General features: G+C 41.0%; 2 protein-coding genes across 3 annotated transcripts in view; one reads left to right on the forward strand and one right to left on the reverse strand.

Moving 5' to 3' along the window:
* Positions 1–9,180, forward strand: part of shc3 (SHC (Src homology 2 domain containing) transforming protein 3) — a 32,303-nt gene extending 23,123 nt beyond the window's left edge. Inside the window, exons 9-12 of one of the 2 annotated variants that reach the window (XM_061215718.1) lie at positions 658–757; positions 1,831–2,022; positions 3,367–3,662; positions 4,873–9,180. In XM_061215718.1, coding sequence (XP_061071702.1) covers positions 658–757; positions 1,831–2,022; positions 3,367–3,662; positions 4,873–5,001 — 717 coding nt within the window. In that variant the 3' untranslated portion in view covers positions 5,002–9,180. The remainder of the gene's footprint in view (positions 1–657; positions 758–1,830; positions 2,023–3,366; positions 3,663–4,872) is intronic. The other variant, XM_061215719.1, reaches the window with a different exon arrangement.
* Positions 9,181–11,079: 1,899 nt separating this feature from the next.
* On the reverse strand, positions 11,080–12,144 carry LOC133141598 (sphingosine 1-phosphate receptor 3). Its single transcript, XM_061262164.1, has one exon. The coding sequence runs from the start codon at positions 12,142–12,144 to the stop codon at positions 11,080–11,082; it is 1,065 nt and encodes a 354-aa protein (XP_061118148.1).
* Between the last annotated feature and the right edge of the window lie 1,085 nt (positions 12,145–13,229).

Raw genomic sequence — 13,229 nt, forward strand, 5'->3', positions numbered from 1 at the left:
GAGCGATTCGTGTTTTTTTTCATTTCTTCTTTCACTGTTTGATAGTGATTCATGTGCATTACGTAGGCATTGGTGCACAGGTTGTACAGTGAACAGATTCTCGTGTGTGTGTGTGTGTGTGTGTGTGAGAATTCTCGAGGTGACATGTGCATTTTTATTAAATCCTCTCGCAGTAATGGAATAGATTGGTATACACCAGAGAAACCTAAGCTCCATCAGTAGTAATAATGATCATAAAAATAATAATATCCTTTTTTTCTAGTTGTATTGCAAACAAGGCAACCAAGACTAAGATTTGAGTCTTTGAATTCATTTTAAACCCATGGTAAAAATAGAGAAACACTGTCAGTCTTTTTTGGATTACTTCTGTATTCCTAGTTATTATCAAAAATGATAGTTGCAAGAACTGCAATGATCTCTTATTTAAATCCCTTGAATTATAATGTTGTTTGAGTGCCGATTGCCATGTTGTGCTAACATTACTAAATAACTTGATTATTATTTTTCATAGTGTTGCCATGTATATTCACATGCCTTATTGTAAAACACATTTTGGGGAAACAGAAGTACATTTGTTACACTCTTTGTAACAGTGCAAGCAAAATGTGTAAGAAGGGCACGTCTGAATATGCTTCTTCTCCTGGCCGCTGGCCCTAGCAGTCCAGTCCGGTGGTTGGACCAGACCAAACATACTACCAGGGCAGACACTGTGGGGAGAGCTGGGCTGAGGAACGGAGATCCTTGCCCGTTCGGCAGGGTAAGTGTTTTCCTGGCAAGAGAAGTCCAGTCTGGATCCAGTGCACAGAAACCAAGGCAATTTGGAATAGAAATAAGAATGAGTGAAGTTGACAAGTAATGTTCATGAAACCAGACTGAGGCTTTTGCTAAACGTTTGTGATGTTGTGACCAAACAAAACCGTTGCTCTTCTGCATGATATAAACGTTGGGCTATGAGAGACGAGGCGTTGCATGGGTGTGAACCATTTTTGCTAAATGTATTCCTTCTCGTTTTAGATTTTTCGGCTTAGATACTGTTGAGGCATATCCCCTACGTTCTTTAATTCTGTGTTTGACATTACTTAGTATTCTATTCTTGGAACTACTACACACAGCTTAAGGGATTGTATTTGAAACTTTATATTTTTATACTGTCTGACTTAATCTGAATGAATAAATTATAGCAGCGCTGCTGAACTCTACGTCGTTTGGGCTACAGTGTCTGCAGGTATTTGCCCCGTCTGTGTGCTACCCCACCTACGTTAGCTGAGAAGGTAAGAGCAGTTGTCTGGCAGTCGGAGGGTTGCCGGTTCAATCCCACCCTGTGTGTGTCGAAGTGTCCCTGAGCAAGACACCTAACCCCCGAATGCTCCTGATGAGCTGGTTGGTGCCTTTGAATGGCAGCCAATCACCGTTGATGTGTGAATGTGTGTATGAATGGGTGAACGAAGCATCGATTGTACAGCGCTTTGGATAAAGGCACTATATTAAAGCCAACCATTTACCTCATTTCACAATTTTTACCTGCTTGGTTCAGATAATGACGTGGACGTGGAGCTGAGTAGCGCTGCTATAATGTATTCATTAACATTAAGTAATATATGGTTTCAGGTGTAAGGGGTAAGGGGTGAGAGATCATCATGTTTTCAATGGGAAATGTCCTCAATGAAGACAAATAGTAGCTCAAATAACATGGACCTAAGTAAGGTTAAGAACAGTATTGACGTGGAGTTGAGTGACGCTGCTTTATAGCTCTTGTGTTCTTGCGTGATCTTCAGTGGATCTGCACAGTATCTCACACTCTGGCGTCTTCTCATTTTCGTCCGCGTGCAGGTTCCAGTGACATATACAGTCTACCTGAGGGCAAAAGTCAAGTACCAAAAACGGGGGACGCCCCCACGTACGTGAACACCCAGCACATCGACGTGCAGGTGCTGGCAGCCCTGCAGACGGAGTCTGACGCGGTGACGGACCCGTCCGGGGGGGGGCCCAAAGACAGCCCCCGGAAAGATCTGTTCGATATGAGTAAGAACCGCCAGCCGACCGAACTCACATTACATTACATTACATTACATTATTGGCATTTGGCAGACGCTCTTATCCAGAGCGACGTACAGTTGATTAGGCTAAGCAGGAGACAATCCTCCCCTGGAGCAATGCAGGGTTAAGGGCCTTGCTCAAGGGCCCCAGCGGCTGTGCGGATCTTATTGTGGCTAGACCGGGATTAGAACCACAAACCTTGCGTGTCCCAGTCCTTTACCTTAACCACTACGCTACAGTCACGCGGCGCAATCACAGAGGTGTGACGGCTATTGTTTCTGCATGCTCACCCCACTGCTTTGTATTAATGTCGTTACAGCAAGAGGACAAAAGGGATGATTCTTTTTTTTTTTTTTTCAGCTCTTTCTTGCTTTTAAATTTAGTTCAGTCAGACAACTCACGATTAATTTAGCAATATTTATTGAGGTTTAATGTAAGTGCAAACTGTGTTGGCGTCGGGTCTGCCTCTCATCGCTCCCTTGCTGGGGTGGTGCAGAGCTCACCGGTGGATTGCTGGGGTGGTGCAGAGCTCACCGGTGGATTGCTGGAGTGGTGCAGAGCTCACCGGTGGATTGCTGGGGTGGTGCAGAGCTCACCGGTGGATTGCTGGAGTGGTGCAGAGCTCACCGGTGGATTGCTGGGGTGGTGCAGAGCTCACCGGTGGATTGCTGGGCTGGTGCAGAGCTCACCGGTGGATGCCGGGGTGGTGGTGGCAGCACAAAAGATTTAAGGCATGAATTAGGAATAGCAGGATTCCAAAGCAGGCAGTGCAGCAGAATGAGCCGGGCAGCAGGGCAGCTTTGTACGATTGCATCAGGGCAGATAGCATGGCAGAGCGTGGGAAATGAGAAAGGGCCTTAACGGGTAAGGTGCCCCTCCCATTAGGGGCGGCCTGCAGCGTAGTGGTTAAGGTAAAGGACTGGGACACGCAAGATCGGTGGTTCTAATCCACAAATAAGATCCGCACAGCCGTTGGGCCCTTGAGCAAGGCCCTTAACCCTGCATTGCTCCAGGGGAGGATTGTCTCCTGCTTAGTCTAATCGACTGTACGTCACTCTGGATAAGAGCGTCTAACAAATGACGATGACGCTGATGACGCTGATGATGATGATGATGATGTATAATTCAGAAGTTAATATGTACTGCACATGCGGTTGAGTGTGCTTCCTTCATGGGCTTAATGCCGGCTCTTTGCTTGTTACTCTGTTACTCGCTAATTGAATAAGCGCTCCGTTGTTTCGGCTGAGGCATCGATTGCCGGGGAGCGCTCGAGCCTTCCGGGACGCAGTTACGCGGTGGGGGAACATAGACCTTCCCGTTCTCCCCCAGAGCCCTTCGAGGACGCCATCCTCACCCAGGCGCCGGTGCCGGCGCTGAGCAAGGTGGCCTCCGTGGACAACTGCAGCCCGCTCCTGGTGCGGGCGGCGGCCTCCCGGGCCCTGGAGGAGCTGGGCGGGCAGCCCTGGTACCACGGGGAGATGAGCCGCAAGGAGGCGGAGAGGCTGCTGCGCGACGACGGGGACTTCCTGGTGCGGAAGAGCGCCACCAACCCGGGCTCCTACGTCCTGACGGGCATGCACAACGGCCAGATCAAGCACCTCCTGCTGGTGGACCCCAAGGGCACGGTGAGCACGCTGCGTTCCGGGCTCCGCTGCTCCTCCTCCGCAGCCCAAACCGCGTCTCTCGACCAGACGCCACCTCGACCCCCTGCTGTGGGCCGGCTGACGCAGGTCACATTCACCAGGAAACACGATCAACATCGATTATTATTATTATTTTTATCAGAGTAACCTGCCTAAAATGTAGCTGAAGTGATACGCGGTATGAAAGATCTCCAGGGTTGGTTCAACACCATATGTGCATGTTAAAATTGACCATTCTACTTTATATTGAATAATAATAAAGTGAGACATTCAGATTTAGACCTCAGACCTATCCTCATTCCTGAAGTGTCGTTGTTTTTCTCATGACATTCATTGATTGTGTTTGTCCATGTAGCAGTAAATTGGTATTTTCCTTTTCACATGTCCTACAACTGTTTTCTCTATTAGCTCAATTTTAGTGCCGTAGAACCTGGGGATCGGTCTGAATTCTGAAATGTTCTGCAAAACACACAAATTTGAAGAATTTGAACGACATATTTGGAAAGTCTTACTTCATTTATTATTCTGTATAAAGTAGAATGGTTAATGTTAACTCAGAGTAAATATGAGCCCTGTTGGTAGCTATTGTCTACTCCGTTAGAGTTGAATTAACGCTGGAGTTTTTTAATACTCTGTATTACTTCAGCTATATTTTAAGCTGGTTACTCTTCCGCTATCACTCGCTATGTTAATAAGTAATAATCAAACAACTGGTAAGTGGATCCTCAGTGGCTCTTCATTTATTATAAAATGTATAGATTATCTTAGTCATCCTTTCTCATACAGAAAGGTGAGCATTAAATGGAATGAAATAACACTTTACCTTTCTAAAAACAGGAAATTAACTTCTCCTTCTATTATTGTTCTGGGTCTATTCAGAATCATTACATTTTTGAGAGTAGCACATATTCCAGAGAGAAATGTATTTCGACAAAAGCAATGGTACCTGCTCATGTACAATTAAAACACATAATAAATGTGGAAGGCTTTTTTTCGAGATATTTCTCACTTGGGAAAAGTTACCTCCTGATAAGGTGAGATAGTTGTAACAAATGCAGTCTTTGTTGCTCCTTATGAAATAATTGAATGGCCATGATCATCATCTTTGACCACGGGCATATTGCCCAAACAAAACTCTTAACATTTGTCTTAATCAGATGTTGAAAAAAAATTCTGTCTTTTCTTTTTGAAGGTGCGGACAAAAGATCACATTTTTGACAGCATCAGCCACTTAATTAGCCATCACCGTGACAACAACTTGCCCATAGTCTCTGCTGGAAGTGAACTGTGTCTTAAACAGCCCGTAGCAAGAAAAGAGTGAAGTTCCCAAGCTGCATTGGAGGAATAGTCTCCGTTCAAACTTGAAACTTGAAGAAGAATACAGAGAATATATTATTGTCACAAATTGCTAAAGATAACAGTGTCTTTGGAATGTGGGCATCTTTCTAGCTGCTTGTGAAGGTGGGAACAGATTTGTTTCAATTGACAAGCGATTTATAGAACTACTATTATTTTGTTGTGATGACTGAAATTATATATTTTTTGAGGACATGCATAGGTTTAATGAATAGATGTTTATTTGGTGTTTTAAACAAGAAAAAGCAACTGTTAACTGTTTAGATTATTTGCAAATTGACCTCAAGGAGGCAAAAAGAGTATTTTAGAATAACCTAATGTTCTAGTTTTGTCTATGAAGCACAGCCAGATTTACACAATTGTTGGTAAGACTTAGAGGAACTAAATATTTGAAAAGGAGTTAGTATTTAAATATTTTAGGATCTATCTTTTATTGCAGCTAGAGTAACAGTTCATTTGGTAACATTCTATCAAATCACTGTTGAATATGCTTTCACAGAGACGTGTATCTGTTTGCTTTCCGGTAGTCACAGAATTTTGGGACATCTCTACTTACTCCCCACAGTGCTGTGAATGTGGTTTTAGATAAGGTGAAATTTTCTATTCAGTACACTAATTTCTCACTGCAGTCGCATGATTTGAAAATGAACTGTTCTTGTGGTCCCTGTTTGTAGACCTTTAACCCACCGAGAGGTGCTTGTGTACACTCACAGTATTACGCTTTTCGAAACATCTCCGTATCCGGTTTGAAATCCCTCTATAACCCTTAAAGGATGTGTAGTTAATTAGGTCAGGGCTGATCTCATGTCACAGTTGATTGATCTCATGGGTTACCATGGCAGTCTGAATTGTGGACTTAAAACTGAAAGTACATTCGCCAATGAATAGCACAATCAAGCCACGCGTTTACTGTACGTGTTACCATGTTTAAGTTACAGAATTTAATTTTGTATTTTTTACATACTCACTCAATTCAAGGGGTTGTTTGATGTCTGATTTCATTAATGCAACTCCTTGGTTAACTGCAGTATATAGATACCTTTATAAAAATGGTCTGTATGTAAAATAATAATTACAGTATACAAAATAAATGCGATTTGTCCATTTTTATGTATGTTTTTTAGGTTGCATATACAGTACAAACTCACAAAAATATATAATACATGCTCGTACTTTATTTAAGTAGGACCTATGTAATTGCACTGTAGTAAAATACATCCAGTGGAATTGGAAGCTACCTGTACTATATTACCAAGGATTGGTTATTGGGTTTACTGGAGAACAAGGGTTACTGTAGGTTTATTTAGACACGCTGTAATTCAGTTGTGTATATGAATGCATAAAATGTGTTTCACACTCGCAACTGGTAGACAAGCTGCACCCACATACTACATGAACAATAGCTGCACATTGGTTACAATGACATTACATGGGTACATCTTCCAGCCAGACCTACAGTATACTCTGGCCATGTGTACTCACTGTAGAGGTAGTTCACGTGACACGCTGTGTCAAACGATGAGATAACTAAATAAAAGTTACATATACACATTTTATTCATGCATTATATGTATGTCCTTAGCATGACTACACACATACTGTATTTACAGTTAACTGAACAAAATTCACTCAATATATTTGTAAATCTTATTACCGGTCAAATTTGTTTTCAAATTTGTTCATGCCTGTTGAAATAAAAGCAGGATGAGTCTCACAGTGGAGGAGCCTGGGCCATCATGCATCTATAGACAGTTATTAGAAAGATATACACTCAGTGAGCACTTTAATAGGTATTTATTAGACTTATTTTTTAGATGTATTGGTTTTCTGCTGCTGTAGCCTATCCACTTAGAGTTTTGATGCGTTGTGTGTTCAGAGATGCTCTTCTGCACACCACTGTTGTAATGTGTGGTATATTTGTGTTACTGTCACCTTCCTGTCAGCTTTGACCAGTCTGGCCCTTCCCTTCTGACCTCTCTCATTAACATTAACATAATGATTTTGCTCGCAGAACTGCTGTTCACTGGATGTTTTTTGTTTTTCGCACCTTTCTCTGCAAACCTTAGAGATTGTGCATGAAAATCCCAGGAGATCAGCAGTTTCTGAGATACTCAAACCACCCTGTCTGGTACCAACAATCATTCCATGTCAAAGTCACTTTGATCACATTTCTTCCCCATTCTGACATTTGGTCTGAAGAACAGCTGAACCTCTTGATCATGTCTGCATGTTTCTATGAATTTAGTTGCTGCCACATGATTGGCTGATTAAATATTTGCATTAACAAGCTGGTGTACAGGTCTGCCTAATAAAGTGGTCACTGAGTGTATATAGAAGGTTTATTTGAAGCAAATTAACCCTGCATCACACTAACCATGCGCTAAATTATTTTAAATAGTTTTGAAAATATTATTCTTGTATTTGACCTCCTAGCTGAAATGGGAAAATAATTCATTTTGTATTTTTTTCTTCTTTTGGAGAGAAAGATTAAGCAATGTTTACAAAAAGAAGAGTCAAAGCAAAGAAGAAACAAAACACTAACACGTTGTTTTGGGTTTGTATGTTCGTATTCTAATTTTCCTACAAAAGAGTTGTCTTGCATGTGTTATTTTGTGTAAAACGTATTTTCAGTACTTAAACAGACTAGGAACAGAGATGTACGGTCACATGTTACTACCATATCCAATAGAAGAAAAATGTTGATCCTGATATTATGTTACCAAAACAAGTTGACAACTTACATGTTTCTTAAAAATACATTTTAAACTGCACACTTGATCACCATTGTTTTGATTGTACTTGCAGTACCAACAGTGCTGCTTGCTGTCCCAGAGGGTCACATTTTCTAGCATTCTGTACACAGTTTTTGTGAAATAAGTTGTATTGAGCAATCTTCAGCACATTGATTGTTTTGATCTCAGTTCAAATTCTAATCTGTGGAACTGAATGCTTATGTTCAATCACTGCATTTTGCACTCAGACGAGGACAGAATGCAATTTGTATATACCTCACAAAAAGGAGCTGAAACAGAACACCTTTCTCCTGAATGCAGCCTTGTTGAAACAGTGTTATGAGATTAGTTAGACCTACCAGGAGAACCACATAAGATACAATTGAGCTACGTTATATGCTACTTTGATGCAAACACGGGGTTAAATGTTTATTTAACAGTCCTGCAGAAGTAAATATAAGTAAATAATAAATAAAGAGATCTGCCCAAATATATTTTGTTCAATATTCACAATGTTTCAAGAGTTTGTTTGTTTTTCCAGATGTCAAAATACTATATGGGAAAATGAGGAAACAAAATTCTGATAATATTCACATTTTATTGTTAAACTTTGTGTCTTTCTTTAAAGGCCGTTTTTATTTTTCATACATCAGTAGGCCAATGCTGAAGGAGTATTAAAACCTTTTTGAATGGATAATAGTTTATTGAGCCACATAAGGATAGCAATGCAAACAATGTCCTTTCTCTCTCTCTCTCTCTTTCTCTCTCTCCTTCTCTCATTCTCTCTTTCCTCTCTGTCACACACATACAAAAACACACAGAGAGAATGTAATACAATCTAAATGTCCATCCCATTAGACAGTTTACTCGCCATTTTCTTGCAAAAAAGTTTTTATGATTTCAATCAGATCAGTACAATGGACAAATTAAGTGCCACAAAACTTTTTCTTGGACTCTTCTTCGTTGATAAAGTACAAGTCAGTTTGGCATAACATCTTTTCAACAGATTTATTTTAATTTAAAAAAAAAGGTTTATTCATATGCGGGGAGTTAACAATTACATTGCTTTGCCAGATTTTTGTCCTTGAAAATGTGCCTTTTCATTGTACCAATGGTGTTTGTTCTTTTAACTGCAATAGCCAAACCTTTTCTGACGTTCGCCGAGGGCGTGCCCATTCATTAAAGGTTGTGCTTTGCAGTGCTAACATATTGCTGCTGAAGATTCAACAGTCCAGTCCCTTTTATCTTTTGAAATGTATTTATTCTGAACTTGAACAACAGTGAGTAGAATCACACTCAAATCCTTTGGAATGAAAAAGTGGTTGTTTCCTGAAGATGTTTACAGATTTAATCTTTGGTTGTATGGATTTTCATCACTCTGTAAGACTGTTGGCAATAAAACAGTGAATGTGTCTTTTTCTGTTAATTTTATTATTCAGGTACAGAAATGTCCAAAGGAGATTGACAGTGCAGACTCATTGCCCGACATGACAAATACCAAGTCTTACATACATTCTGTCAAATATGTAAAATTAAGTGGAACTGGAACTGAGTATTTACAAGAAATTAGAGTTAAACAGATACAAAGTAAATGGCCACACAATAAAGCAAGTTTGTTTACACTCAAGAACACTGCTTACATAATCCAAGTGCTACTCTGCAGAATCGTCTTCATTCACTTCACTCAGAGTCTGAAGAGATAGCATTCATTTATAAAGATATTTTTCCAAATTTGAAATATGCCAAATTTGACCTCCTGGAGTCTTCAGAAAAGCTTTTATATGATCCAAATGTTTATTTATTTGGGTATTAATTGAGCATTTTGGTCACATATGCTCAAGATATGTACCCCACGCGATAGAGAGTAAATTATGTAATCAGTGAGCATGATGATTTTTTGGTCATGAAAAAAGATCTGAAATATGCAAAACTGCCTTCAGAAAGTTTTGTCCCCTATACATACAATTAAGAATTTCATAATAGTTATGGTTATGGTGTTATGGTGATACTTACAGTCTCTGAGCGTTATACAGTACTAGTCACCATTGACTGCAGGAATCATAATCCTGTTTCAGCTTCAGAATGAGACTGAAGTACAGTACACTGCAATAATATTAACATTTTCCATATGCCATTTGAAATGTGTCAATTACACCAGATACAATACAGAACACTTGCATGCGAATGCCATATCGTTTACAGAATCTACATGTAGTGATTACCATGAAGGCAGTACTGTACAAACACATTTATGATGCATGCTTCTTGTCTTACTGTGCAAGCGTACGTTCCTCTCATATTGCTTAACCTCCTTCACTGCTTAACTGCACTTCCGGCCTCTCCAACATCCCTGTGCCACGTTTGAAATTCATTATTGCTGAACTGTACTGTTACGGATATGGCCATACTGAAGCACTTTGAAGCAGCAGACATTGACACTTTTATAGGGTTACTCCAGATATTGCTATTGCTCACGAAACAAACATTCAACAGATCACTTTTTTCTTTTCTTTTTTGTTTACATTATTTACAAATAAAACAATAATGCATATTGTCAAATGCTTGTAATAGTGAGGTCCCAATCTCATCTTTTATTACTGGACGATATGCAGAGTTTACACTTGGCTTTAAAACCTCTCAAACAACACAAAGAGTCCTGCTCAAATATGTTCTTCAAGATTTGATGAATCTCATCAGGTATAATATGTACACCTTACATTTTGTGACCTGTCAAAAGCTCCAAACTGCATGCGCATAAAGTCTGAGGTGCAGTCTGATAGGACTTCTCAAATGTTTCACTGTAAACACATACCATTGTATACATTTGATAACCAATCACTAGGAGTGCCTTCTTGTATGTCTTCCACTTTGGGCATGATACTAAAGCTCGATTGTGAGTGCTAAAAAGCAGTGCTGCCTTCACATGCTCCTGACAACTAACAGTGGAAAGTGCAGCAATGAGCCAATTAGCTCTCGTGGATAAAAAAAATATTGAAGTACAAAAAAAAAATCACAGTATGAATAAATAAATTATTATTTATTATAAACTATTACCATCTTTATGCACAGGCAATTTAAACTTCATAGCATGCAATTATAACACCATACAGTACATTTTAACATTTTTAGGGGCACCGTGTATGTTTTCGGGAATAGATTTCTGCAACCATTTTCTACTGCTTGTTTCACCTCGAAAAAGGATGAAGGAAATAAATAAGTGTTTGCGCACAAACACAATTACAGATGTAATTTTGAGTGTTCCCAGATTTCCATTTTCTGCGATTGATTCAGCAGGGGCGTCTACTCTCCGGTCAACATTCTCCACCGTTCAGAGACGCCAACATTTGAGGCGAGGTTGGCACTGCCGTCTCCGGGTTCCCCGGACCCACCGGCCTCTGCCCGCGGCTGCTGCTGGATTTGCTCCTGCTGTGTTCCAGGGCGGGTCGGACGGCCTTGGTCCTGACCAGGCAGCTGCACACCAGGCCGAAGAACGCCCGGCGCATCTCCTTGCTGGCCAGAGTGTAGATGACCGGGTTCATGGCGGAATTCAGCACGGCCAGGATGAGAAACCACTCGGCCTTGTAGAGGACCGGGCACTGTCTGTGTCCGCACGCCACGTCGATCAGCAGCAGGACGAATATCGGCGCCCAGCAGGCGATGAAGGCCCCGACCACGATGGCGACGGTGCGGAGCAGGGCCATGGACCGCTCCGAGTTGCTGTGCTTGGTGACCTTGCGGCTGCTGGACTTCACCAGCGCGTAGATGCGGGCGTACAGAATGGCGATGGAGAGCAGCAGAGCGATGAAGATGGTGATGCAGAACGCCACGTACTTCTTGCTGTACAGAGGTAGTACGGTGGAGCAGTCCGGCAGGTTGCCCAGGCAGTTCCACCCGAGGATTGGCAAAGCTCCCAATGAAATGGCAACCAGCCAACAAGTGCCGATGAGCAGAAACACCCTGTATTTCTTATTTGCATCGTAAGGCCTCATTTTAACCATGGTCATGTGTCTCTCGATGGCAATTGCGAGTAGACTGAAGGTGGACGCGGCTAATGCCACAAACATGCTCCCTTCACGCACAAACCATGCGACTGGAGACAAGCTGAGTGTCCTCTCGCCTGACATGAGTAAGTTGACTGCATAGGCCACTCCGGCCAGCAAGTCACAGAGCGCCAGGTTCCCAATGAAGAAATACATGCGGTTGTGGAACCTGTGGTTTTTCCATATTGCCACCAGCACCATCAAGTTCTCTAAGACAATGCAGCAGCATACCACTAGGAAGACCACAGTTTTAGCGTCTATAGTACCACTCCTGTTATCCTTTCGGTTGTCAAGCTTCCCCGTGTAGTTATAGTGGATATAGATCTTGTTGCTCATCTTTCAGAATAGTTCAGTGTATTTCCTGCAGGGGGCAGCACAGTAGCGGGAAGCCGCTGCTATTAGTAAGGCACCGCCAGGCTCTGATGTCCTTACGACCTACGGTTTTCCTTTTGTCTGGAGGGCACTGTGGTGCTGCCGAAAGTTCACTGGAAAAAAAGAAAAGTCATTACACGGAAAGCAAAAACATTTATTCGGAATATAGCAGAATGTTTAATGTGTAAATGCCTTCTCACTCCATATGTATTCTCGCAATAAACATGCGATCATTTGTATTCTTTCGTGACTTTTGTCATTTTACGTCACATTTAAGAGCTTTAGTCGCATACCCCTTTAGTCAAATGTACATTTAGCCTACATAATCCTATTCACGATTAATAATTAGTTTTTTATGTCGTTTTCTTTGGAACGTCTTAACAATGGAAAATGCATTAGTCAATCATTCGCGTAATAAAAATTCACAAAAATAAAATTCATTTAAAAAAAAACACCAACCGTGCAAACGTATATTAAGTATCACGTAAGCTAAATATTAATTATTATAATAAAACTTAATCTACCATTTCGCAGTGCTTGGTTTAGAACCAACTGCTATTTCTTTAATAATATGTAGGCTATTATTGTCACTTAATTTTCAATAAAATATACAAACTTCAAACTTTCAATTGCGACACTGGACATTTCGAAATGTGATTGAATGACGAAAGAAAATGTATACCCAACTCCAATTTAATAATTGTACTGATGTACTCACTGAATTAGACTTTTCCACTTCTCTGTAATAGTATTAGTCATTGCGCAAACATTAAAATCACTGTGTTGACTTTGAAAAAATCACACATTGTTTGACTTGCGTCAAGCTTTGATTGTGAAGTATTCCGAAAATTCCATTAGGCTGGTTAACTTACCATTTCTTTTCGTCGTTATAATAAATGTTCCATTCGCTCGCATCCATTGACGTTCTGAGTTCCACTGAGCGAATGTGACGAATAGGCCAAATCGTTTTCTTTAAGTTCTGACCGTGTGGTCTACGTGCACCGTGTTGGGCATCATTTTCCGCATCTGTTTCCTCTCGCTTCCAAGAG

The sequence above is a fragment of the Conger conger genome, chromosome 12 (genome assembly GCF_963514075.1).
Source record: "Conger conger chromosome 12, fConCon1.1, whole genome shotgun sequence".
Taxonomy (NCBI): domain Eukaryota; kingdom Metazoa; phylum Chordata; class Actinopteri; order Anguilliformes; family Congridae; genus Conger; species Conger conger.

Coding starts and splice junctions, on each gene's coding strand:
- LOC133141598 (XM_061262164.1), bottom strand. CDS start 12,144: ATGAGCAACAAGATCTATATCCACTATAACTACACGGGGAAGCTTGAC.